At 40.9% G+C, this 27,605-nt stretch overlaps 1 protein-coding gene across 1 annotated transcript; it reads left to right on the forward strand.

Moving 5' to 3' along the window:
- Positions 1-26,773, forward strand: slc6a8 (solute carrier family 6 member 8). Its single transcript, XM_055932391.1, has 13 exons — positions 1-997; positions 8,855-8,986; positions 9,288-9,552; positions 11,974-12,106; positions 14,353-14,487; positions 14,601-14,704; positions 14,830-14,954; positions 19,734-19,846; positions 20,256-20,393; positions 20,504-20,606; positions 20,789-20,889; positions 22,124-22,294; positions 22,801-26,773. The coding sequence occupies exons 1-13, from the start codon at positions 685-687 to the stop codon at positions 22,939-22,941; spliced, it is 1,974 nt and encodes a 657-aa protein (XP_055788366.1). The 5' UTR covers positions 1-684; the 3' UTR covers positions 22,942-26,773.
- The last annotated feature ends 832 nt before the right edge of the window (positions 26,774-27,605 follow it).

Here is a 27,605-nt window from a genome sequence, read left to right on the forward strand (position 1 = left end):
GCGCGGCTGCAGGCTCAGTTAATTGTCATACAGTGCACCAAGAGAGAGCAGCTAAGGATAACCGCGATAGACCTATCATATTGTCAGTATTTTTCCGAAGCGAAGGAAGCCAAGGAGCAGGATGATCTAGCCTCGGAATCTAAAGACAAAACCACGAATGTAATTCCGTTACATTCGTCATCGAGCGCGCGCAAAGCCCGCTGAGTTTTTCGCCTCGACACCCGTCTCCTCTTTGAGAGATAAGTTCCCATGCGATTCTTCAGACTCACATTCAAGTGTTTCGTAGATTGTTTTTGAAGGTGCTCTCAAATTCGGTGTTTTTCTTTGGGGGCAAGTGTCCTTTATTTTTATACACCTCAAATGTAATAAACATTTAATTCTGATCTCCGTCTCATCGTTGCGCGTTTGACATTGCTATACGATAATAGAGATACAAATTATACCTATTCAAGTGATTTATCATACCCTTAAATTAAAAAGGGCAAAAAAATCAGATCCTATTCCAATAGGATTGCCAGAAGAAGAACAAAGGACCATCTTGGGGTCCAGGGAAATCGACCCGAACGAATAAAAGCTTAAGAACGCAGTATCTATTGTCCCGAATCGTCAACGATCTTTCCACTGGTTTCCTCCTCAGTATTAGTGGGAAATTGAGGGTGCATTGTTTACAAGAGCGTAATTGGCATGGAGAAACCTGCATTCGAAACTGACTGCTGTGCTGTGAACGTGGTCCTCGGGGAGGAGAAAAAGGGTCACCTCATTCCGAACGGAAACGGGCACCAAGTTGGCGTGAACGGAAGCCTCATTGGTGGAACTGACGGGGCAGGATGCGGACCCACACCTGGCACGATGTCGTCAGTGGAGAAGCCAGTGCCAGGGTATCCCGAACGAGAGCAATGGACCAGACAGATGGATTTTATCATGTCCTGCGTCGGCTTCGCTGTAGGGCTGGGAAACGTCTGGCGCTTCCCTTACCTATGCTACAAAAATGGTGGAGGTAAGTTAACCAGTAGCCTAAATAAATCAGTAAAAAAGCTAAACACAAAATACTATTCTGATGAAATCCCTAAAGTGGCTGATGGCTCTCCTGTCCCATAATACAAATTCCCTAAAACAATTGAAAATGTGGCTGGGCGAATAGCATGTTTCCTTGAGATGTCTATGAGAGGGATTGTATAGACGTCATAGCATCCAAGGCAATAATCATATGATCAGCTCCTGTGAGGGCACTGCAGGCATCTCATATAGCAGCAGCTCACATTCTTACCCACATAATTATTTTAGTCCACATCAGAAACGGTATTATAAAGAGACAATATCGCTTGCAGTGCCCACCTTTCATATATTTTAACGCCAGTTCGGTCTGTCTATCTATTCTACTGGCTGTTCATCGTGAAGATTACCGCACAGTGCACACCGTTCTCTACCCTTGATCAGAGCGTCAGGTCATACCTCACATATGGGCCTGCGTTTGACGCTGTGTGAGGGGGGTGGATGTGTCCTGTGTAGCATTTGTATACACATCATGTTGCTGGAGAATGTCAGAACAGAACTCACATTGCCACTGTATTATCATTATAATTTGTGTCAAATTGATTGCTGTATGTAAAAAAAAAAATATATAAATATATATAATAATAATAATAATAATTTAACAACAAGTATAATTAAACTGATTCATCAATTTACAGATGAGAATAGTCTAAATTTAAAGAGATTATACATTCAACATGCACAGTGCTTGGATAGATTGGCTGTGAAACAACATGGAAATTACATTTTTGTTCCCACGTCAAAAACAAAATGTAGTTTGTGTAATAAACACGACATTAAAACATGACTTACTGCTGTCAATAGAAACCTGTGTGTAGACTAGATCGTGAACACAGCTTGCACACCTTTCCATTGAAATGGACAAGAGGCAATACCATTACCAGGTTAACATCTCAGACCAGGTTCGCATCTATAAACTCAGTGGAACAAACCATTGGATCTTCTTGTAGTTTCATTAGATTGGAATTGCATTTATTGAGAAAACTTTGTGATACACTCTACGGGCAAGTCCTTCATAAACTTTTCCTAGATAGGCCTGTTTCGACACCCTTAGCGGGTCTGCCTACAGGCTGGGAGACACAGGTTTGAGACCAGGAAGGGCCTTTACACTGTCGCTGTTTGCAAATTTCACTACATTGGTATCTGTGGGGATAGTGTAACAAACTTTGCCTGGGTAGGCCTGTTACGATCCACCCCCCAAAATAGATCATCCTTATTGGAGCAGTGGTTAGCAGGTCTGCTTATGGGCAGGGAGACCTGGGTTCGAGATGAGGGCGTTCGCTAAACATCGCTACAATAGTATAATGATGAGGTCTGTCTAAAATATGAGTGTGTGATCAAGGAGAGATGCAGTTTATTTGCCTCAGTGAAATAGCTGTCTCCATGTGCCCTCAATCATCTGGACAGCAGCAAAAATGTACTTAATAAATGAATGATTTGTCTCACTGAATAAGTGATGCTGTCTCACTAAAAATGTGTATTTTGGGGGTTTTAAATAAGTGGCTATTTGAACAAAACTACATAACCATGCACTATCTTTTTTTAATAGAGTATATCTAGACAGTGATCGATATGGAGGGATTTTATGAAAAACAAAGTGGAATTCATCACTGTCTGTCAATGAAAGTATGGTGTTTCGGCTTCCAGATAGCTCAGGATCTCCAGAGTAACAATATATAATTAGTGTAAAAAATAAAACCAGAGAGGTGAACCTAAATAAAAACTGACTATATGTTACACAAATATTTGGTTGGTGTATAGAGTTAAAAAATTGAGTAAAGAATGAAATTCCTCTGAATCCCCCAGGCTGAAAATTGTATTAGGGCTCTGCTTGGTGTTATTATTAACCTTGGGATCCATGAGCAACATCATCTGGATAATGTTTCTATGTATCCATCCAACTATTTGGATAAAGGATATCTCTGAGGCGGTTCCGGTTGACCTTACCGGTGGTGGGCAAGGAAAGGGCAAGGCGACCAGCTGGTGGGAACTGTAAGAGAAAACATCAATTCTGTAAAAAAAACAAAGAGCTTCAGTTGTGACCTGACAGTGAGAGAAAAGAGAGATGTTAAAGAGACAGGAGCGAGCGTTGCGGGATCCCTCAAATGTTCCTCTTAAAAAATACTTGTTTTACCCCCAACTAGGAGCTCCAAGGTAACATGAAGATGTTCTCCTAGTTCAGGTTGCCAGACTCAGTGTGTGTCTCTGGATTTGTGTACATTTCCTTGGAGACCCCTGCAGGGTTCTGCCAAATCAAATCAAGCTGCCCAAGTTGAAAAGGTCTTGTTCACACAGACAGAACCAAGCTGCTGCAGAGTAGATCTAATGAGATGGCATCTCTGCCATCCCTCAACTACAACAATGCACTGTGAGGGTGTTTGTCAGTAGGCTACCTTTAATGCCCAGGTACATTGGATGAATTTCATTTTCTAATTTGATGGTATCCCTCATTCAAGTGATGCTTGGGTTTAAGTCTCTTTAAATCTCTTTCCTATTCCCATCAGTTGTAACATGACAGGTGGATTAGTTGCCATGGCAAATCATCTGCTGTCTTCGCAAGGACATTCTTGTCACAATCTTTATATTTGCATATTTTGACTTGTTATAATACACACATAAATGTATTTGCCAAGTGCAAATATCTTCTTCCCCTGTCAGGAAGTATTGTTAAACATTCTATGATTGGTGTCTCTGTACATTGTAGTCTGTATTGATGGCAATTTTTATGAAGTCTTAGAATCTGACTTGTCTATACTATCAAAGCAATATAACGACATAGACAGTCTACTCAAAGTACAGTTGCCTATCAACATCATACATTTTACAATATTCACCATTCTTTGTACTCCTTTCAAATAGAGAGAAGGAATATCTATCAACTACCATATCGGTAACTATCCTATTGTCACATCCATAAACATATGTTCAGTATATGGGTTCATAGCACGCAGCACAGGTGATAACTCTTCTCTGAGAGTTTGTCTGGGAGCTGTGGAATTTTAGGGTTCTCCTGTGATGGGGTTGCCTTCTCTCTAGCCAGGGCAGTACTGTACTGCGTAGCCTGGCCTCCTCAGCAGCAGCAGCAGGTAGCACCCAGTCAGACAGCAGCCTTACAGCCTGTAGATTTACGAGCTCTGCAGTGAGTTCTCTGATTGTCCTTGGCAGTGTGTCTGCAGCCGTGCAGCGGACTACGTGTTCTCATCAGAGCAAAGGACCCGAGCATTAAAGTCATGTTACCCACCAATAAGGCCCTTTGGCATTACACTGCAGTGAATATTGTCAGAAGCGTATTTTTCATATTTCGGTCATGCACGGTGTCAGGCAGACTGAGTATGTCTTTGTGTTGTTTTTAGGCCTTCTTTTGAATCAAAACCATAAAGGGATTGTCAGACAGAGTGGGCTTCCAGTTGGGTCTAAGTAAAACACTTAGTCATTTGCCCTCATTTGTCAAAGAATACATAACGTTGAATTTTGTTTATGAATTTATCTTTTTACACAGCAATCTGTAAAGTTTATTTTCTGACAGCATCAGTTATCCAGCTATTTGTTTTTAGCAGAATAATGCTCTTTGGCACAGTGTCTAATCAGTGTACGTCACACTATCAACCATCATGTTGGTTGATAGTCCAGCATCTGAACGGGTGTGATGCGCAGACCGCAGGGTTACAGTACGCTGGCCCTTTGCCCCGAGTGACATCATCTCCTCACCCCACGTGGACGAGCGATTATGAAGAGTGTCTGTTAATCTTTTAATCTCCTTTCTCTGACTGGGAGCTGGTGTGGTGGGGTGTGGTTTGGTGTGGTGGGGTGTGGTGTGGTGGGGTGTGGTTTGGTGTTGTTGGGTGTGGCATGGTACGGTCCGGTGCAGTGTTGTTTGGGATATGGCTCAGCCTCAGGCAGGGAATGGTAGGCTATAACCCATAGTTAGGTCAGCTCAGTGCTCTGGGGATATATGTAACGCTATACCACATGATGTCGCCTCACGTTAGCAATGCGTTCGAGCAAATGTCTGTGTGCTCTCTGACCTGGCGTTTAGATAAGGCCATTACACCAAGCACAGCTTTTCTGAATGATGTTTATGCTGGTGTAGTGCAGCAGAGAGAATTCATGTTCAATATGGTTGCCTTCCAATAATCTCTCCGTTCTACGGTGTGCACTGTGTACTTGTTCCCTACAAATGTAAAAGCATTGGGTTGGTTTAGGCATGGGCTAGAGAGGGAGTTTCTATATACCATTCATTACCTTTCAAATCCATGAGGGGAAGTGAACAAGTGCACACTTTGGGAGAAAAGGAGAGAATATTGGGACGCAATTTAGGTTTTGTGGTGATCTTTGCAGTGTGGCGTGTGTAGTCATTATAGTCATTATTATGATACACGGTATCTCTGCTTGAACGAAGCACATGAATGAAGGGGATGGGTCAACATAAATGCACCGTCATGTTTGAAATGTAAGCTAATCTTTTCTATTCCCGAATTTAGGACACTGCAGTTATTTTTTTTTTGGATGAACAAGCACGTCTGGCAACAACCTACTGTGCTTTAAAGAGGTGTGCCAATCTCTTGTGCCGTAATCTCATTGTAAACAACATATCCACTAACATGGAGATGACCAAAGGGTGATCTGTCCAAGCTTACTGGCTCTCTTGAGAGTTGAAAATCAGGCTTCATGAGCAACATGTAAAGTAGGGCACTCAGTTGTAGGGAAAGCTAAGCTTTACAAAATAAGAGATGAATGACAATTATTGTGTGATTTTGACAGCATAGCACATTGTCATTTACAAATCAATACAATTTGCAGTTTTTGTTATTGTTGCTTCAGGAGTAATTTCACAGGACCATACAAGAGATTTTGGAAGATACCATTTCCATGTAAATGTTAGGGGGGAGGGTGTATGTAGGGTTGCAAAATTCTGGGAACTTTCAATACATTTCCTGGTTTCCTGAAATTCCAGTTGGAGGACTACCGGACTCAGGAAGGAATAAGCAGGAAATCCAGCATCCTCCAACCAGTTCCTGGAATTTTGCAACCATAGGTGTAGGAGAGTATTTATATATTGTCATGTACACCAGAACGATAAGTCAAATCCAAGTCCACACGTGTCCCATTGGAGCTTTGTTAGTGTTTTGAAGCTTGTTATAGGCAGGGATCACCTGACAAAATGATGCACCTGCTGCTCTAATCTCGGTTAACCCAGAACAAAAATCTAGCATCATTTGGTCAGATTTATGTAGTCTGTCCACCAGAGATTACACCTGGTCTAACCAACCTCAGCTGTACTGCTATATGCTGCATTATCAGCTCCTGTTAGTTCACTCAACTAACCAGAAAAAGGGATTCAAAGGCCTGTCAATACTTAGCGTTCAGAGCTGCTCCCAACACTTACTTAATCAAGATTAGAAAGCTTAGCACATGCCATATGTACCTGACTTGGTTCTCTATTTCTGTGACTCAATGTTTCAGTTTAAATGTGAGCCTTCCTCAGGTTACTATAAATAACCTCCCCAAAAGTTAAGTATACCAAATATTGTGTTTTCTCTGAAAACACGTAGAAGTTTTGTAATTCATTAGCATTTTTTGTTACTTTAAAGATGGTCATTTATTGAAAAGAGAATTACAGTATCAGTAATTATCATACATAATCACTATATGGTGAGGTTATTGCATCTCCCAGCCAGGCAGGACCATGTTCACCATAATCACATAACTAGCATGTTCACCAGTGGTAACAGCATCTTGTGGACGAATAGCTCCTCTCTTTCTCTCCCTCTCTCACCGTCGTCCTCCCCTATCCTCTCCTCCCCCACTTCACTATACTCTCTCTATCTGCTAGCTAACGGTTTAATTAAGAGGCTGAGCAGAGTCTCAGTCAGGTTCCTGTCTCCTGACAGGCTGGAATGCCTCAGTGGCTCTGCTAGCTCTGACTGGAGTCACGACGCACTACGTAGCTCCTTCCCCTTCTGCGCCATAGGCAGCGTCTGTCTGACTCATCGGCATGCCGTCACTGAGTCGGTCCTGTGTCTGTCTCTGCGACTGTTGTGTGTTTTGTGTGTGTGTGTGTGTGTGTGTGTGTGTGGGTGGGTGTGTGTACACTCTCATACATAATCACTGCCGCTGCTTCTATAGCAAATGCTTTGTTTGCAAATGAACAGCCATTTACATCAGCCCTCACAAAGCCCACATGACAACACATTTTATAGATGCTTGAGAGAGCGAGAGAGAGAGAGAGTGAGAGAGAGAGAGAGAGAGAGACACAGAGACACAGAGACACAGAGACAGAGAGGGAGAGACAGAGACAGAGAGAGACAGGGAGAGACAGAGAGAGAGAGAGAGACAGAGACAGAGAGAGACAGGGAGAGAGAGAGAGAGAGAGAGAGAGAGAGAGAGAGAGAGAGAGAGAGAGAGAGAGAGAGAGAGAGAGAGAGAGAGAGAGAGAGAGAGAGAGAAGCTATTCTTCCCTCTGATGCTGGAATCTTTCTTTCAGGTCAGTGGTGTATAGTGCGTGCAGTTCCCCAATCTTACTGAGTTTGTCAGGCGTCTTCAATACAGTAGTAATGGCAACAGTCTCCTCTTAAAGAAACCGCTCTAGCCTTGAATCACACCCTGTAGAAATTGGTGTTCACACGTTTTTCCTTTAATGGAGGTGCTATTATGTGTTATTTTCAGTCACACCCTAGATATGTGCTGAACTGTATGAAGGGATTGTGATTGTGTTCTCAGGCTGGTTTACATGCTGAGAGTCCCCATTGCTAATTCAGATTGGTTTGTCAACCCCATCCTCTTCACAAAGGAGAGCTTTTGCTTCTGCGCATCCATGTCTCTTTTCTGTCAGGGAGGAATTGGCTGTTTCCACTAGCCTGCAGAGCCTACGTTACACAACGGGTGGTGCTTTTTATAACGCAGCCCATGGCCCTCCCCGGCGCTCGATGTCAGCCTATCAGGAGACCTCTGGGCTGAAGATGACGTCATCTCAGCTTCATTCAGTGCAGCACATTGTTCAATGGATAATCTGTGTTATAGGCTGAAGCAGGAGCTGACTACCACTGCAAAGCCCCCTGTCCCTCCCTCCCACCCCTCCCACCACTCCTCCCTCCCACCCCTCCCACCACTCCTCCCTCCCTCCCCTCCCACCACCCCTCCCTCCCTCCCTCTCCTCCCACCACCCCCCCACCTCCTTCCTTGCTCCACCCCCCCAGTCCCCCAGCCAGTCTTAAGCCGCTACCGCTGCTGATGTTCATTTGGAATCAGTCAGCCATGGCGTTATTACTGTTGATGGTTTGCCGTGCTCCTAGACCCTGTTTGATGCAAGCCAATGCAGCAAACAGCATCACAGTCACATTTTAACATACTGAAGTGTAGGCAGACGTAGGAGGGGTGAGGTGAGCATGCGTGTTTTCGCCGATAAAATGGACTCCCCTTCTGTGCCAATTAGTGGATGAGACTGAAATATGCACTCCCTGCTCACACCCAGTTATATAAGGCCATTATAATGTAACTAGATGGTAACTTTACATGAAGTAAAGTTGTGGGTCTTGCCTTACCTCTTTAAGAATAATTTTAAAGCTATTAAAATGTAATGAGAACACCAACTCTAGCTGCATAGACTATAAGGTAGAAGGTTTTACATTGCATCCTTGTTACCATTTGATGTCGCAGAGTGATGTTTTCTTTAGGGAACATAAGAGGGTGGTTTAATAATGGGTATCCTAATGCGTTGTGCAGCTCATACATCCCCCATAGTGACCTAAGGAGTGCATTACTCTACTGTTCCATTGAACACCTGTCTGTTTGTCTCCCACAGGAGTGTTTCTGATTCCCTACCTCATTATTGGGGTTGTTGGGGGAATTCCTATATTCTTCCTGGAGATTGCATTGGGACAGTTTATGAAGGCTGGCAGCATCAACGTGTGGAACATCGCACCTCTATTTAAAGGTACTGAACATTTTGCTCTCTCAGCAGTTTGTGTGGCTGCTATGAAACATTTGTACAGCCATTTGTCAAGTCTTTTAACTGATGCTTTCGAATAGAAAAGCAGTTTGCAGACATTCACAGCTGTGGCCTATTTACTATGTATTCCTCTATCGCTTTATTCTAAGAATTGATACACCTTTGTTACATGAAAATCAAGGCTGCTCCAATGTTTCTTACAAAATTGACATTATCGTATAAGTAAACTCTGTTTGTCTCTTCAGTGCTGAACACTAACCTGTTGAATTGCTCCGTATTCCTCCAGGGCTGGGGTATGCCTCCATGGTCATAGTGTTCTTCTGTAACACCTACTACATCATGGTCCTAGCCTGGGCCTTCTACTATTTCATCAAGTCCTTCAACGCTACCCTGCCCTGGTCCACCTGTGACAACCCCTGGAACACGCCCAGCTGCATCGAGATCTTTCACCATGAAGACTGCCTGAATGGCACCATTGGCAACACTACCTATGGCAACATGACATGTGAGGAGCTGGCAGATGGGCGTTCTCCCATTATTGAATTCTGGGAGTAAGTTCTTTACTTCCTCTATCCCAATGGAAAAACACACTATTATATCAAAACTAGACGTGGAACTGACGTCTGTGCCGAAAGTTCTAAGAATAATATATTGTTATTTGTCAGTCACAGTTATTTATTTGAAATATTTTGCAAGTCGTCACTTGGAAAAGGGAAACCTGTTGCAACCCCTATTTACTAGCCTCTTCAACCTCTCTTTCGTATCGTCTGAGATCCCCAAAGATTGGAAAGCTGCCGCGGTCATCCCCCTCTTCAAAGGAGGAGACACTCTAGACCCAAACTGCTACAGACCTATATCTATTCTACCCTGCTTTTCTAAGGTCTTCGAAGGCCAAGGTAACAAACAGATTACCGAACATTTTGAATCCCACTGTACCTTCTCCGCTATGCAATCTGGTTTCCGAGCTGGTCATGGGTGCACCTCAGCCACACTCAAGGTCCTAAACAATATCATAACCGCCATCGATAAGAGACAATACTGTGCAGCTGTATTCATTAACCTGGCCAAGGCTTTCGACTCTGTCAATCACTACATTCTTATCGGCAGACTCAACAGCCTTGGTTTCTCAAATGACTGCCTCGCCTGGTTCAACAACTACTTCTCATACAGAGTTCAGTGTGTCAAATCGGAGGTCCTGTTGTCCAGACCTCTGGCAGTCTCTATGGGGGTGCCACGGTTCAATTCTCGGGCCGACTCTTTACTCTGTATATATCAATGATGTCGCTCTTGATGCTGGTGATTCTCTGATCCACCTCTATGCAGACGACACCATTCTATATACTTCTGGCCCTTCTTTGGACACTGTGTTAACTAACCTCCAGACGAGCCTCTCCTTCCGTGGCCTCCAACTGTTTTTGAATGCCTCCAACTGTTCTTAAATGCAAGTAAAACTAAATGCATGCTCTTCAACCGATTGCTGCCCATACCTTCCCGCCCGTCCAGCATCACTACTCTGGACGGTTCTGACTTAGAATATGTGGACAACTGGAAAATATCTAGGTGTCTGGTTAGACTGTAAACTCTCCTTCCAGACTCACATTAAGCATCTCCAATCCAAAATGAAATCTAGAATCGGCTTCCAATTTCGCAACAAAACATCCCTCACTCATGCTGCCAAACATACCCTTGTAAAACTGACCATAAAACCGATCCTCGACTTTGGCGATGTCATTTACAAAATAGCCTCCAACACTCTACTCAACAAATTGGATGCAGTCTATCACAGTGCCATCCATTTGGTCACCAAAGGCCCATATACTACCCACCACTGCGATCTGTATGCTCTCGTTGGCTGGCCCTCGCTTCATATTCGTCGCCAAACCCACTGGCTCAAGGTCATTTATAAGTCTTTAGTAGGTAAAGCCCCGCCTTATCTCAGCTCACTGGTCACCATAGCAGCACCCACCCGCAGCATGCGCTCCAGCAGGTATATTTCACTGGTCACCCCCAAAGCCAACTCCTCCTTTGGCCACCTTTCCTTCCAGTTCTCTGCTGCCAATGACTGCAATGAACTGCAAAAATCACTGAAACTGAAGACTCATATCTCCCTCACTAACTTTAAGCACCAGCTGTCAGAGCAGCTTACAGATCACTGCACCTGTACACAGCCCGTCTGTAAATAGCCCATCCAACTACTTCATCCCCATACTGTTATTTTTTTAAATTATTTAGCTCCTTTGCACCGAAGTATCCCTACTTGCACACTCGTCTTCTGCACATCTATCACTCCAGTGTTTAATTGCTATATTGTAATTATTTCGCCACTATGGCCTATTTATCGCCTTACCTTCCTTATCCTACCTCATTTGCACACATGGTATATAGACTTTTTCTATTGTATTATTGACTGTATGTTTGTTTATTCCATGTGTAACTCTGTGTTGTTTTTGTCGCACTGCTATGCTTTATCTTGGCCAGGTCGCAGTTGTAAATGAGAAATTGTTCTCAACTAACCAACCTGGTTAAATAAAGGTGAAATAAAAATGTGTGGCCTTTGAATGCCCTGCTTTTAAAGAGCAGTGTGACAGAACTGGTTAGTGTTCTGATTTGGAATCTCATTTGTCCTCGGCCCAGTTCTTCATCCCTCTCTGTTCCTCTAGTCCTCATCATAGTTCTCTTTGATGGTCATCGAGGTCATCACGTTTAATGTTCTCATGTAATCCCTGTTGTCCATGACTACCAGAGTGTTTGTTCCCACTCTCCCTTATGGCATGTGCAGGGACATAAGTGCCTTTGTCATGGCTGTAGGTAGCAAATGCCAAATGGTGTTACTGACTGACAAAGCTATTATTGGGGACAAAGGGCAGACTTTTGTTACAGGAGTAGTGCATCATGCCGATCATTTTCTATCCTGTAACTTAGACAAAGCATGTCGTTTTCATATAGTTTTATTCTATGACCCCCCCCTACAGGAACAAGGTGCTGAACATCTCACAAGGGCTGGACTACCCAGGATCCATCAACTGGGAGCTGTTGCTGTGCCTGGCGGCTGTCTGGGTGATGGTGTACTTCTGTGTGTGGAAGGGGGTAAAGTCCACAGGCAAGGTAACTAATACACATTTCTGCAGGCTCTGAAAAGCTCATCGTTATCTTATTAGTTATATGAACACCACGATGGTGACTGCAGTGAACACGTGACTCACTCTGGTCCTAAGGTATCTCCAATAGCTAACTGTTATGTAACAGACTATCCTCCGACCGTGGCAGACAGATTGATTTACATCAGCTCAGGTCACTGCACTGGTCTCTGATTGGATACCTGCATTAGAACAACTCAGTGGCTAATGCAGCTGCAGTGAAAGGATATCGCTGTGTGGTATCAAACATAGTCTGGAATGATATTAAAACAGCAAGAAAGGTTACTGAGAAAAGTAACAAATAGATGTGAAAGGGGGTTAAAATGTATAGACATACAGTTCTCCCAGAGAGAAAGAGGAGATAGATTTGTAGCTATAGCCAGATAGGTTTCTAATTTAGTTCTGGCTGTGGTAATGGACTCTCAGTCATGAGTGAATGAGAAGGCATTGTGACTTTTTCCTAACCTTGTGTGATTCACATAGTGCCACCCTCTCCTGCTGTGTGACAGCAAGGCAATGATGAGGCAGTGTTGCTATAGCAACATCAAGAGGACAGGGGGTGTGGCTATGACATATCACAAAGTGTCGCTGTCACATGGTGGGTTCTGATTGGTGGGCAGTTGGTAGGTTGACTGCAGTGCGACGTGACTGGGGCCCTGTGCGAATACTCCAACAGCCATGTTTTCTGCTTGTTGAGGTGGGATCACATCCAAGCCTCTTTAAATGATATCAGTGTTTATCTCCGGCGCGGGTCCATTTTATATGGATCTCTATCAGGATTTCTAGATCACTTCATATGTAGCAGCACTTTCTGTCCACATAATGAGATCAACCTCTAGTGTTTATTAACATTTGATTGTTTTTATGTGTTTATAGTAATGATATTAAAATGGATTCATCATTGCTCCACCTGTACTTACAGTTTATCTTTAAGAGATCATTAGGTTAGGTCAGAGCTGCTCACATTTTAGCAAGAGGGAATTTTGATAGATTTGTATTTTTATTCTTTAAGGGATAGGCTTAGTGATGTAATTAATTAATGACAATTAGCCATACATCCACAACATTTATAGATGCAATGTATAGAAGTTTTCTCTCGTTAATATTACACGTTTTCAGGTAAGGTCCTATTAAGGTTGCTAATCAAAGATAAGTGCTTGAGTAATGATTATACAAAATGGGTTTGTTATATGAATAAGGGCTTGGTCGAGAATGGGTGTCCTACATTAGCTGTGTATTTAGGTCAAGTAGACTGGGCTACGGAGAGTAGGTAGTCATGCCTGAAGGTGTGCCTGGGCCGCCAAGTCACAAAAACAATTGGCTTTGAAATCTAACAGCCTTGTAGAAAATCTCTTTATAATACAGTGGTTCATATGGCAAGAGGTCAAAGTTCAGTGTTTGAAATGTTCACCTGATTAGATAAAGACTTCCACTTAGGTCTATCTTGTACGGGTGCTAGGTTGGCAGGAATGCAATAAATTATATTCCCATTACTCATATGAAAAGTCCCCAGCATGTCACTGTGACTGCAATCCCCTTGTGTAAGACACCATTGACAAAGGTAGTTCTGCAGTCTGAAATGTGAATGATCAGCCAAACTGTAGTTATGTACAGTACAGCTCCTCACACTATGCATGTCAATGAAACTACAGCAGGCTAAAATGTGAATAATCAGCCAAACTGTAGTTATGTACAGTACAGCTCCTCACACTATGCATGTCAATGAAACTACAGCAGGCTAAAATGACATCCAATCATTATAGGTCTCCGACTGCACCACTCTGCAAGTCTTCTCATAATGTGACATCTACAGGTGTAGGATCTTAATTAGACCACCCTGTTGTTATAGGTCTCCGACTGCACCACTCTGCAAGTCTTCTCATAATGTGACATCTACAGGTGTAGGATCTTAATTAGACCACCCTGTTGTTGCAGGACATTTCCTGTACAACAGGAAATGCAAACGTGTAATGTATTCTAGTTTTTAAAAGGCATCTAACTTTAGTAATTTCCTCTTCAAAATGTTTGACTTGTATCGAACCCTACAACTCCTACAAAAATGATTCACATTTCCACTCAATAATACACAAATGTCCAGTTGCTGCAGGATTATTTCATTGCTGTGAGAAACTGGTCAAATTAAGATCCTACATCTGTAACCGAAATATCATATGGATTTAGAATAATGACACTGGTCTCCCTGTTTCGCTGCAGATTGTGTATTTTACTGCCACGTTCCCCTACGTCGTCCTGATCATCCTCCTGGTGAGAGGGGTGACTCTTCCTGGTGCCTACGATGGAATCATGTACTACATCAAGCCTGACTGGTCCAAGCTTGGCGAGGCGCAGGTCCGACCCATCATCCACCCATCTGTCCACAGATTGATTATTCAGATTAGTTAACTCTGGTGCTATGATGCAGATTAAACTGATCAGTTTTCATTATCGTTCCTGTCTGGTAGGTGTGGATTGATGCTGGCACACAAATCTTCTTCTCTTATGCTATTGGGCTTGGAGCTCTCACTGCCCTAGGCAGCTACAACAGATTCAACAATGACTGCTACAAGTAAGTGATATGACAGCTGAATGGTCTCACCTTGGCCTCTTGTTGCGCTTACTGTCTCCTGTATGATTCTGACTTGTTTTTTTGTGATTATTCCTCCCTTTGTTTTTGTTTTTATTTCTGTCCAGGGATGCCTTCATGCTAGCTCTAATCAACAGTGGCACCAGTTTCTTTGCTGGCTTTGTGGTGTTCGCCATTCTAGGCTTCATGGCAAACGAGCAGGGAGTGGACATCTCCCAAGTGGCTGAAACAGGTATGCAGAACACACTCACACTTACACTACAGAGGTTGTCTTATATTCTGGCATCTCAAAACCTACCATGGTACTAACAGGAGAGTATTACTGAAGGCTTTGGTCCTCGTTGTTAGGAATGCATGAAACTGTTCATTGAAAGTGTTGATGTCATTGTTTTACCTTCACATTGGCAGCCCCTCTAGCACTGAGGAAGACAGCCGTACCTCTTCAATAATTTAGACCGATTCCGGTCCTCAAAGCTGAATCCTTATTTTATGCTTGTGCTGCACTTTTGGCAGTGCATTATTAATACGCTGAACTTTCAATATAGAAATGACGCACAAATGAATGTGTAAAATGGAAACTTGCTGTACAGTGTGTAAGGATAGTAGGTGTAGCAAGTCACTTGTTTACTCTACAGAAATGTGAAGATGAAATATTGTTGTTTAATGTGTCAGTAATGATATAGAAATATACCGACTATCAAGAAATGATTGAAATGCATGTTTGAATTGAGTCTGTCAGTATTTGAGAAATTCAAAATGTAAAAATGTGTTTACATGAACTGTATGTAACTTGTACCTCAACCAAATGTTTTCTTACTGGAGTCACCTGTATTGATTCACAAGGAAATCAGTATTATAGAATTAAGTTCCTCTGATGGAGAGAGAGTGTGTGTATGTGTGTGTGTGGGTGTGGGTGTCGGTATGTGTGTGTACGAGTGTGTGTGTTTGTGTACGAGTGTGTGTGTATGAATCTGAGAATGAACAGTATGTTTTTGTGTGTGTGCGTGTGTGTGTGTGTGTGTGTGTGTGTGTGTGTGTGTGTGTGTGTGTGTGTGTGTGTGTGTGTGTGTGTGTGTGTGTGTGTGTTTGTGTACGAGTGTGTGTGTGTGTGTATGAATCTGAGAATGAACAGTATGTTTTCGTGTGTGTGTGGTTGTGTGTGTGTGTGTGTGTGTGTTTGTGTACGAGTGTGTGTGTTTGTGTACGAGTGTGTGTGTGTATGAATCTGAGAATGAACAGTATGTTTTCGTGTGTGTGTGTGTGTGTTTGTGTATTTGTGTATTTGTGTATGTGAATTCTGTGTGATTCAAGAGAGAATATTCTGAGATCTCTTGGTATAGAGTATGAAAGACAGTGATGTGGATGATTTGTCCGTGTTTGTACGTGCTGGAATAGATGATCTGTATGACTGTTTGACAGTGAGGGGGACGCAGTGAGGAGAGATTGAGACATTGGCAGTGGCCATGTATCTGTCCATAACATCTAAATTGTTGTAAGAATTACATTTTTTTTTGGTGTGTGAATTAACAAGAGATGTGTAATTACCAAACAACTGATAATTATTTGTATTAATAGACTTTCAAAGCACATGACATTCACAACTAATTCTATCCATTCAGTTATTTATAGGTTTACTGGAGAAGATAGCATCTGTGTGTGGCCCGCCTCTGACATATCGCATGCTTTCACATCAGTGCTCTTGCATGTAACTTCCAAAAAATAATGACGTTAGTTTGCCAAATCAGTTAATAGTTTGTCCCATTTTCATTCAGTGTCTTAGATCTCTCTCTCAATCATTATTTTAATTTAGTATTGACTTATTGAGAATAGTAGGGAAGTAGACGTGTGTAGTCCATTACTATCTACACATGTTATTGGCTTCATGATAGTAGTTATAGATACATAGTCGGAAACGCACTGGATTGAATCATCCTGGACTTATCATCTATGAAATCCATCTCTACATATCACAAAATATTCTCTACTAATAGCATACTGAATTATATTTATAATATTTTACCCTGTAAGTTTAAATATTCACTATGTTTATTCAGAAATACATTAGCACTATTATAATGTCGAACCCCATGTAGAAGAGTAGTCAGCTATGGCCATAGCCATACTGTTAAGGAATGAACACAACAAATAAACCAGTCAATTTGAGTCACTCTTCATGTTTCCCAATTAGTGCAGTGCATACATGTCTCCTCACCAACCAAACCATGCGTGAGATTTTCAATTACTGGACCATCTCATCAAAGAGACGATCAAACTCAAGTATAGCAGGAAGTTTAGACCTATACATCTTAGGGCTGGATTTAACCCTTCGAGGAAGTATCACGGAAGATCTGCGTTGAAATGTAAAGGTCATTTCTGATTGAGTCGTTTACCGTAAATGGAATCTCCATGAACGCGGGGAACATTGCCTTTAAATTTCAATCAAGCTACACCGCGGATCTTAACGTGATACTTCCACGATACGGATTGAAACCAGGCCCGTAGTTTCAGCTCATCATACTAGGCTAAAGTTGACCAATTCCAAGACATTGTTTTGGCAGTACTCATCTGTAAAGACACCACTGGACTGGGATTTAACTGGAAGAACAACAAGGGTGGTCTTAGAAGCATTATGTCTATAATTTATATGACATATATTTTATTTTATTAGATATCTTAAGCTGTATCTGTAAAATATCTATTAAAAACATTCAATGGGACAATGATGATGATAGCTACATTTTGAAATCTGCAATACTTTAAAAAATCTTTTGTCCTAAGGACACCCTTGGTGAAATTCCTGTACCATCCCCCAGCATGATTCTGTCAACATAGTAGACAGACAGGGGACTTTGGACAGACAGTGTTACTGTGTTGCAGTAGCACAGTTGAGCAGGATTTTGTAGGAGGCAATTTACTAAGCACTGCTATTTACAGTGAAACCAATATTGAGTTAAAGTCCATCTGTTACTGCCTGCCCACACGCAGAAGGAGAGAGGTGGCGATGAAACTGATAGGCCTTGTTTAGCCCTAGTTACCCCTCTCATTTCAACTGTACAAATAGCTTTCTGTCACTCAATATTTACTATACTGGTACTACACATGAGTGCAGTTACTGTGTGTACGTGTGTACGTGTGTGCGTGTGTGCTTGTGTGTGTGTGTTTATGAGTGTGTGTGTGTGTGTGTGTGTGTGTGTGTGTGTGTGTGTGTGTGTGTGTGTGTGTGTGTGTGTGTGTGTGTGTGTGTGTGTGTGTGTGTTTGAGCGTTTGTTTATGTGTGTGTTTGAGCGTTTGTTTATGTGTGTGTTTGAGCGTTTGTTTATGTGTGTGCAGGACTGTCTCTGAGAGTGTCAATAGGAGTGTGATTTTGTGAGAAGGTACATTAATGGATCTTGGCCCTGATTTTGGTTCAGCGTTAGACTCCTGTTTTTTTGCAAGTTGGTACGAACGAAAGAGAAAAACTCCCCTTCCTCATGAATCTTCTTATCCTTTTAACAGGGTTTCGGTTTATTTTCCTCAGTCCCATTCTATATGACTTGTGATTGACATCAGTTCATTGATCTATATCTCTATATATCTATATTTTCGATTTTTTAAGTATTAATTTAAGGATTATTTAACCAGGAACTTTGCCTCTTGAGATGTGCACATCTCGCTTTCAAGAGGGGTCCTGGAGCTGACTACTGTTGAAGGTAAACATCTGTTATCTAATGACAGCATTTACACCTTAATCCAGCCTAGTCAAAATCAGAACCAATGACTGCATTTACCGATCGCAGCAGAGGACAGGGCTAGAGAAATCAAAGCAGTGACATGACAACATTTTCCAAGCGTAGGCCCAAATTCCCAAATCTAACTTTACTAAACCCAAACACAATAAAAACATTAACGGTAGAACTAACTTATTCGATAACTGTGTGTACACACAAGACACCTTACAAATTCTCTACCCCAGGCAGCAGCCCCATAGCCATAGCCCCATAATCTGCAAACATATCGAGAGCAATTTGCAAAACATATGTGTTTTCAAGTTATTTTCTTATTTTTTTGTGTATGAACCTTGCAGTGGTTGCTATACCAGGACTAGTTCTGGTGGTGAAAGTACAGTGTCATACATCTTCACCTGTTCCATCCCTCTCATCTTCAATGAAAACATGGACCTATTTATAATGACACAACTAAAATTCTAATTTATCTAGTGAAATTTGTATAGTTGAAGCAGTTGTAACTATAAGCAAATATTGACCACCTCTCTCTTTGCTACTTCAGTGCAGTGTGTGTCTATAAACTACCATCTAAATTATGGTTACAACCAGGTACAGCAGAGTACAGCAAAAATCTCTTTATAATGCAAATATGTACCATGACCTTAAGTTTGTGAGTTCGCTATTATAGATGCGTTTTTATAGGTAGTGCAACTGTTTTACTTTTACTACCATAGTTAAGGCTACACAAGTTTAAATCTGCTATTTAAACTTGGTTGACTATACACTACCAAGTATTTACAGTAGTCAGCACATTCAGCCGTGTGACGCTCACCTGGCTTAAATTAATGTTACTATAGCTCCTACTTATTCATATGCATTAATAAAACGTTTGTTTGAGCATCATAAGGCATGAGCATCATTGATTCTTTTGAAAGTACCTCACTAACAATATACAACAAAAATCTAGAAAGCATGACGTTATACAATGCACATTGTTGTTAGACACTGAAATGATCATTATATCTAACTACTGCAATGAAGCATTTAACAACTAAAGCCGCACTACTGTTGCGTTGAAAGAATGCACAACAATAGAATCATACAGGAGACAAAAAGGCAGCCAACATTGTCACATCCAGCTTTTGCACAATAGCACCTCACTCAGGTGCCTCTCTTTCTCTCTTTCTATCTCTCTATCTCCTTCTCCCTCTTTGCAGTACTGTACGTATGTGTGTAGAGTGTGTCTGTGTTAAGGGCTTAGTCTGAGCTGTAGGGTTGAGTCTCTCATTCCTACTTCTCTTCTACAGGTCCTGGCTTGGCCTTTATTGCGTATCCTAAAGCTGTGACTCTGATGCCAATGCCCCCGGTCTGGGCTGCTCTCTTCTTCTTTATGCTGCTCGTACTGGGTCTTGACAGTCAGGTAGGAGCAACTTTACACTACTGGACACAACACTTAAATGGTTGCCATTTGTTACAAACTTAAAGTATCTGGCCCAGATTACTCTCAATCCACTGGGCAAAAACTGGTTGTATCAACAATGTTTCTAACTCTTTTCAACCCCCCCCCCCCAACAAATCAATGTGATGGCATTGGAAAACTCATTGGATTTGTAAAAAGTCATCAACGTGACATTAAAGAGCATTTCCTATTATTTTTCATCTAACTTTGTACCTAAATCCAATGACATGGTGTCATGTTTAGTTGAATTCACATCAGTTGACAACTCAACCAAATGTAAATCAAAACTAGACGTTGAACTGATGTCTGTGCCCAGTGGGAAGCTTACTGAGTACAATTATATTTGTGTTTTCTCCTCTTCTATCCACAGTTTGTTGGAGTGGAAGGTTTTGTAACTGGGATTCTAGATCTCTTTCCTGGAAAGTATTACATGCGCTATAAGCGTGAAATCTCTGTGGCAATCTGCTGTTTAATGTGCTTTATTATAGATCTCTCCATGGTTACACAGGTAAGTCACCACCGGTTGATGGGTGCTGATTCCATATTGTGTAACATCCATATCAGATGGTAATCACAAATTATTAATAATTATTCATTATTTCTCATGTGTGCCAACAGGGAGGGATGTATGTCTTCCAGCTTTTTGATTATTACTCCGCCAGCGGTATGACCCTGTTATGGCAAGCATTCTGGGAATGCATAGTTGTCAGCTGGGTCTACGGTAAGAAACATTAACTTTTGTGACAATTGATGTATTACCGTCCTATAAAGAGTAGCTTCAAGTTTTATTAGTCGTATGTACAGGATACACATGGTATATACCGTATACCAGTATTTGTAGTTGTGCTTGTCGTCCATTCTTAGACAGCTCGAGTCTCTAACTGTGCCATTCTGTGTGTACAGGTGCTGACAGGTTCATGGATGACATTGCTCGTATGATTGGTTACCGGCCTTTTCCTTGGATGAAGTGGTGCTGGTCGTTTATTACTCCATGTGTTTGCATGGTAAGTGATGTACAATACTATACACATACAGTGGTGTAGTGGAGGGCGTACGCAAGTATACGCCGTATACCCACTTATTTTTCAGTGGGCATTGTATACACTCAAGGCTTAATCCTCACGATGCGTATCAAAATGGTGTAGTGGTACGCCGTATCAATTAATAAGGCTGATGGAACAGATCAGAATGTTTAGCTTAAAGTGTTGATCAAGTATTATTACTTCACATTTTAGGCGCAGCAGTTCTAAAATGCACACAGCACATGCGCGAGATTTCATGGACAGAGATGGAAATATCTGTTAGAAATGTAGAAAGAGGGGAGATCTAAAGATGCAACAACTATCATGGGTTGCTATTTGATTAGGATAATGCCTTTGGCTGCTAGACAATGAAATACATTTGAAAGAAAACCAATAGAACAGGAGAAAGCATATGAGGAAGTCTTTATTAAATAATACCTCCACATTTATATGGTGGGATTTTAGCTATATCCTACTTTGAAGCCAAGTTGGACACGACTCATAATATGAAGTAAAACGTGCAGGTTCCAAATAATTGAGGAACATCTGCTAGATGGAAAGGCTTTCCCAAAAACCTTCTCTATTAAATGTTAACTACAAAGTAGTCTATGTCTACCTGTCAGAATGATATCATGATTATTTTCATCAATCCAGTTGCCATTTGTTTTGCAAAATGCATCTCATGTGTGTTACAAAAACACCACTAACCAAACAACAGTGCTAGGTGCATGCACACTAGAATTAAAGGGTAACTACACAAATAAATCTAAACTACTTAGATTTTTCCCAGACCTCCAAAGTGTTCTCCTGATGTGGTTAAAGCATTGTTATGGACTTAGAACATCCAATTTGGTTTTTCTACCAAACAAATGTGATTGAGAGCGAAAACCTGACGTAGTTGACAGGCTCATTCAGTAGGCCTACTATTAACCTACTTGTACAGCTTGGGTTGGCTTGACTGTGAAAGACCAATATAGGATTGATAATTTTAGGTCATTCAGAGTGTTCACTGTTTCTCATAGAATTTTTCACACAGGGCAGCTTTCCTTCGGGCTGTTTGGGAAATGTTTGTCAAATTAGAGAATACCCACTTCTCCAGACGCCAATACACCACTGTACACACACATCCAGTCATGACTACATAGCCTGTCATTGTACATTTGTGCCTAATTGACCTGCCTGGTAAAATAATCATGTTTTTTTTGTCCTTCCACAGGGTATCTTCCTATTTCACCTGTTCAACTACAAACCTCTTACCTACAACAATACATATGTGTACCCATGGTGGGGTGAGGTGATTGGTTGGTGTATGGCTCTGATGTCCATGCTCTGTATTCCTGTCAGCGTGCTGTACAAGCTCTGCAGGGCCACTGGAACCTTCAAGGAGGTCAGTATCAATATCATACTGTGCTCCTTACCAACATGGGTGGCAGCTAGCCTAGCAGTTAGAGCGTTGGGCCAGTAACCCAAAGGTCGCCGGTTTGAATAACCGAGGTGAAAAATCTATCGTGCCCTTGAGCAAGGCACTTAACACACATGCCCTCACAAAACCTGTGGAACACTCAACACAGTTGAATGGTCTTTTTGAAACGTTGGTCACATTAATATTTTATTAGATAATACAAATAATGGTAAAGACTTAGCATCGAGTAAGTGAGGGTGGAAAGGAGTTTACTGTATAAGCCATGAGAAAAATAAAATGCATAACATACGAAAGTGTAAATAATTAAGGGGAAATCAGAACGTGGAAACCTCAGTTGACAGTTGACAGCATGTAGCCTACTCTTGTAAAATAGCTTTTTTTTATTTCATTCTCACCCATCAGAATGAGTTATACAGCAGTTTGATTAGTATGGGTCTCCATGTCTTAAAGGAACATGTTTTCTCCTTCAGCGTTGGGAGAAGCTGACCAAACCACAATGGGGTCCCCATCACCTTGAATACATGGCGCCTGATACTGACATCAAGAGCCTGGCCTCCCTCTCTGCCAGCACAGAAGACAACAAGGTTATCATCTTTGAAAGTGGTATGTAGGCTATAGCCTACAGGAAAGCCTTTGACAACACTCTAAAGACCAGATGATTCTGGATCTTGGCCTAACCATGATAATTTATGTAATAATTGATGTATTCATTTGGGTTAATGACACAATCAAAAAAGGATTCACCTGGTAATTATGTGCAATTAATTAGAGGGTGAAGATAATGTACACACACGGTTCTCTGAACCTATACAAAATCAATTCACAACCGTCGATAATCTTCACCTGGGATGTTGATAATCAATGTCCTGATTGGTCCATTCTATAAACTGGTGCCGTGTAGTCTTTGGGGGGTGGGGGGGGGGGGGGGGGGGGGGGTTGATCTGATACCCAAACTGTCCCCCCCTGTCTGTGACTCCATCAGGCCAGAGCCATAGTCTACCAATGTGTAGCCCACCACCTCACCCAGTATGGCAGAATTTTTACAGGCTATCTTTAAGACTGATATGGAATTCCTTGAAATTACACATTACTGCAAGACCAATCATGTGGTACGGAGGGTTTGTGTATCAAACGGTGTAGTTCTCCTTTATAAGAAATCTTGCATAAAAAACTATTTGGCTAATTTGATACATGAAAATCTATGTATTACACATTGAGAGTAAGCATTTTAGGGTAAGGTCTACTACACCTGTTGTATTCGGCGTATGTGACAAATAAAGATTGATTTGATTTGAGATATGAATATATAATCAAAAGCATTAGTTCAATTGATATTATATCATATACTGTATAATACACTACAGTTTGTCGATTTGGCTGAGTTGATATATAAAATACAGCATTTTTCCCAATTGACTTCAATATCTGGCTTCTTTAGGCCCCTGAAGTTATGTAGTTGCCAAACTGTCAAAATGACCATCTTTGATCATTTGAGCTTGTGTAATGTGTCTTTCATGGTGACAATAGTCCTCAGAACTTTAGACATAAACTAAAGATTGATTCAGTGCCAAAATGGAGCATACTTGTCATTCTCTTGTTATTGATAGAGAATGGTTTTGGTTGCCATATACACTATCTATTTTTATTTGCCTAGATCAGTCTGATATATATTGTGTCTTCCGATTTAACTGTCTGATATTTGGGAACATCTTGAAAGCAAACAATGCAGCTCTTACTCATGAAGCAGTTTAGATGCCTTGAAACATTTTCATTGATAAGTGTGTCTACAGATTTAAAAAAAATCAACAATAATCACTAAATTTAACTGTTCTATAAGATCTAAGATCACTCTTCTCTAATTCAAAAAAGGTGACTGGTTGATGTATTGCACGTAATGGCCATTAAAAACAAATAATCCAAATATTTCCTCTGGCATTAACTTGCAAAATGATCACTTGGCCAAGTGGTAAGGATTTAAGGATTTACCTCATATTTCAACCAACCTATTGTTACAAAGACAAGTACATCTCTGCAGCATGTAGGAGGACAGTATTTGGATCTAACTACAACATTGCCACAACAAGTAGCTGCTGTGCCATTTGCCAGTGACTGGAACAGGGTGATGAGTAACTAACTGTAAGGTGTTATATCATGAGTTTAACTCTGAGTATTACACACACAGTATTAATGTTGCAGCCGTACAGGAGCTGGACACGTAGATCATTGCCTTATGTTGTTTGTCTTAAATCTAGAGCCCATATGTCAACTCTGACTAGCCATATTCTTACCTGGTCCTCTGTGGAACAGTCTTGAAGATAACCAAATGGGAATTCTGCCATTTACCAGGATATGGATAACATATGATTTATTTCGATATTGAAAAGATCATTAGAATGTAAAATATATGAAATAATGCAATGCTAAAAACTACATTTGCACATTGTAAAATATCTCGCTAGCACTTTTTTTTTAAATCGTGTTAGAATAACAATTTTTGTTTTGTTTTACATATTGTAAAATAAATCAGAGATTTTATTTTGTGAAGGCTTTTATTTTGCTTATACATACAGTATAAAAAAAATATATTGAATATCTTGTGTGTTATATTTTAAAAAAGTTTGATGCAGTATGTAATTTTGATGAAGATTTCTAAGGGGAAGAGCATGTGCCATTGAGATGCTGCGATGCAGTACTACTCGAAAGGCTTGTGTGATTCATAACACACAGAAGGGATTTTTGGTTTCAAATATCAAGTGCTCCAGTGTTAAGTAGCCTAATAGATTATTTGTGTGTGTTTAATTACAGTATTTCCCTCAGACCACCCAGAGCTCAGTTAAACTTTAATATTTCTCAGAAAGACCTTCTAATTTGGTCCACACAACACAGGAGTATTCATTTGATTAAGAAATTAAAAGATTTTGGAATATTTTTTTACTTGTGATTTCATCATTTTCAACATATTTCACGTCTGGCTTCAAGTGTAATTTATGTTCACTACTCAGAAGCAGTGTGCTCTCATTTGTAATTTAAAAAAAAATCATTAAGATTAAAAGTTCTTTTTTTATGGCAGATTTTACAGAATTTGACAAGAAACAAAACTCTCTTCCTGTATATGCCTATTGACTGTCTGCCATGGTTCTCCTACACTAAACCTGGCATATAGAAAATACTCTAATGCTCTCCCACCTTTCAAAATTGAAAACCACATGGTAAAAGTGGTGGTTTTGGTTCTTGGTAATGAAACTTTGAGACAGAACAAACATTCCCTCCTAAATAAATGTAGTGCTAGAACAAAATGCACCTTTCATACTGTTGGTCTATGGACAAATGTAAGGATGAGGACACAAGGCAAGTTTTATAGCAAGGCTATGGTAACATAAATGTTAAGTTAGGAATCTTTTTTAACAACTTTTTTTACATTGGTTTTCCTTATAATACTCCTAGAATATAGCCTGGGTCGGTCAAAAGGTGAAACATTTAAATGTAGTCATTAAATGTAGAAAATCTAAATGAAATATACATAAGCAAAATCATATGTATGGTGTCATCTTTTGCGCTCTGCCAAATTGTTCTTGACAGTATCTTTAATCCAAAGTATGAGTCACAAAGGGGAAATGTTGAATTGATAATGAAAGCTTTGTGGATCTAGTCTATATCATACAAAATGGTAAAACATTTAATAGATATGAAAAAATACTCATTCCCCATTGTTGAATATGATTTGTTTATTTTAAAATCTACATTAAGTCTTTTAAAATATTCTGTTTATATTATAAACTATACAGACCAATTACCATGGTTACAATGGAATATGTTGTAGTGTAATTATTGTATACAGTACATTAAACTGGAATATCCATCATTAGCTGATAAAGACTAACGCTAACCAACTATGCAGAGCTGTAAAGAAACACTTGTTGCGACAGTTGACAGTTGAATAGTCCTTATGGCATCTGCTGTATGATTGACAGTGAACAGATAGTAGTGCAAATGGAGCTACAACTCTCTCCTACACAGCTATCTCTCTTCCTCATCCCCTCTCTTTTTACACGTTGTCATTTTGAGTTTTGTTTTCACAAATCCTACACAAAGGCATGGAAAGAAGGGTACAATCAAGCCTGAGAAAATGGCATTTCATCATCCACTGAGTACTTTGGCAAAGGATACTGTCTTGAAAAAGATATAGTAACACTGTTGACTTCACCTAACTGTTATTATTGTACTCTGTATCATGTCAGATTTAACATCAGTCTTCCATTCATAACATAGAATAGTGATAAAGAGATATCTGTAAACCTATGTTGACATCCCAAGTGTTCCATCAACCTTGTCCCTCACAATTTATGAAGGGATTCATGCTTAATACCACTGTGATTCTGTGCTAAAAATCCACTCGCCCTATTCAAAATAACAAAATGGCAATAAAACTTACTTCAATAAAGATATTCTGTCTTTGTTTATACATTTGAAATTGTCGAACCAACTTTCAACAATTACCATTTTAAACATCTCAGGTTTAATTGTTCATTTGAATCCAAAGGATTTACATTTTATCCCATAATTTCAACTGGCAGACATTTTGAATCCCACCTTGTTAACTGGTGACCTTGTAATGGGTTCATGGTTCTGTGCTTGCACTGTGAGCAGGTGGGGAAAGTAATTTTATGATCAAGAGGTTAATTCAAGCTCACATCACTTTATTAATCCAGAAAAATATTTTCACAGAAATTGATAGGTATGAACCTCGGAGCCTGTAGGCATTAGCTAACAGCAGCAGTACATTACCCGCTAATTCAACTCAAACCTTGGTCACCACTGTACGGGGAGGCGATGGGATAGTTAATGCAGTTCAAACCGGTTTTAATGACAAATGCCCAGTTTGTCAGTGAAGTGCAGCTGCCATATTAAGCCAGGGCTCCAGCATGCTAAAGTTGGTTGGCTATGTTTAGCCAGTGCCCTCTGAGCTCTGGGCTATTTCTGTCTGGAGTCTAGAGCAGGTCGGCCTTCAGTCCTAAACTGTATCTGAGAGGGACAGCTGCCCCCCTCCCAGCACCTCAGATACCCCACGACATCCCCAGAGCAGGAAGCCATAGACACCCAATAGTGATGGGGTCTGATCACATTGGGTTGACTGGCATGGAGGCCTGGAGGTTAGCTGTTACAGATCACATTGGGTTGACTGGCATGGAGGCCTGGAGGTTAGCTGTTACAGATCACATTGGGTTGACTGGCATGGAGGCCTGGAGGTTAGCTGTTACAGATCACATTGGGTTGA

This window comes from Salvelinus fontinalis, chromosome 8, assembly GCF_029448725.1.
Source record: "Salvelinus fontinalis isolate EN_2023a chromosome 8, ASM2944872v1, whole genome shotgun sequence".
NCBI classification, from domain to species: domain Eukaryota; kingdom Metazoa; phylum Chordata; class Actinopteri; order Salmoniformes; family Salmonidae; genus Salvelinus; species Salvelinus fontinalis.

Excerpts from the sequence above, each read along its gene's own strand:
- slc6a8 (XM_055932391.1), top strand. The coding sequence starts at position 685 with ATGGAGAAACCTGCATTCGAAACTGACTGCTGTGCTGTGAACGTGGTC. Across the intron at positions 998-8,854 it reads ATGCTACAAAAATGGTGGAG|GAGTGTTTCTGATTCCCTAC; the intron begins GTAAGTTAACCA and ends TGTCTCCCACAG. Across the intron at positions 20,607-20,788 it reads AGTTGTCAGCTGGGTCTACG|GTGCTGACAGGTTCATGGAT; the intron begins GTAAGAAACATT and ends CTGTGTGTACAG.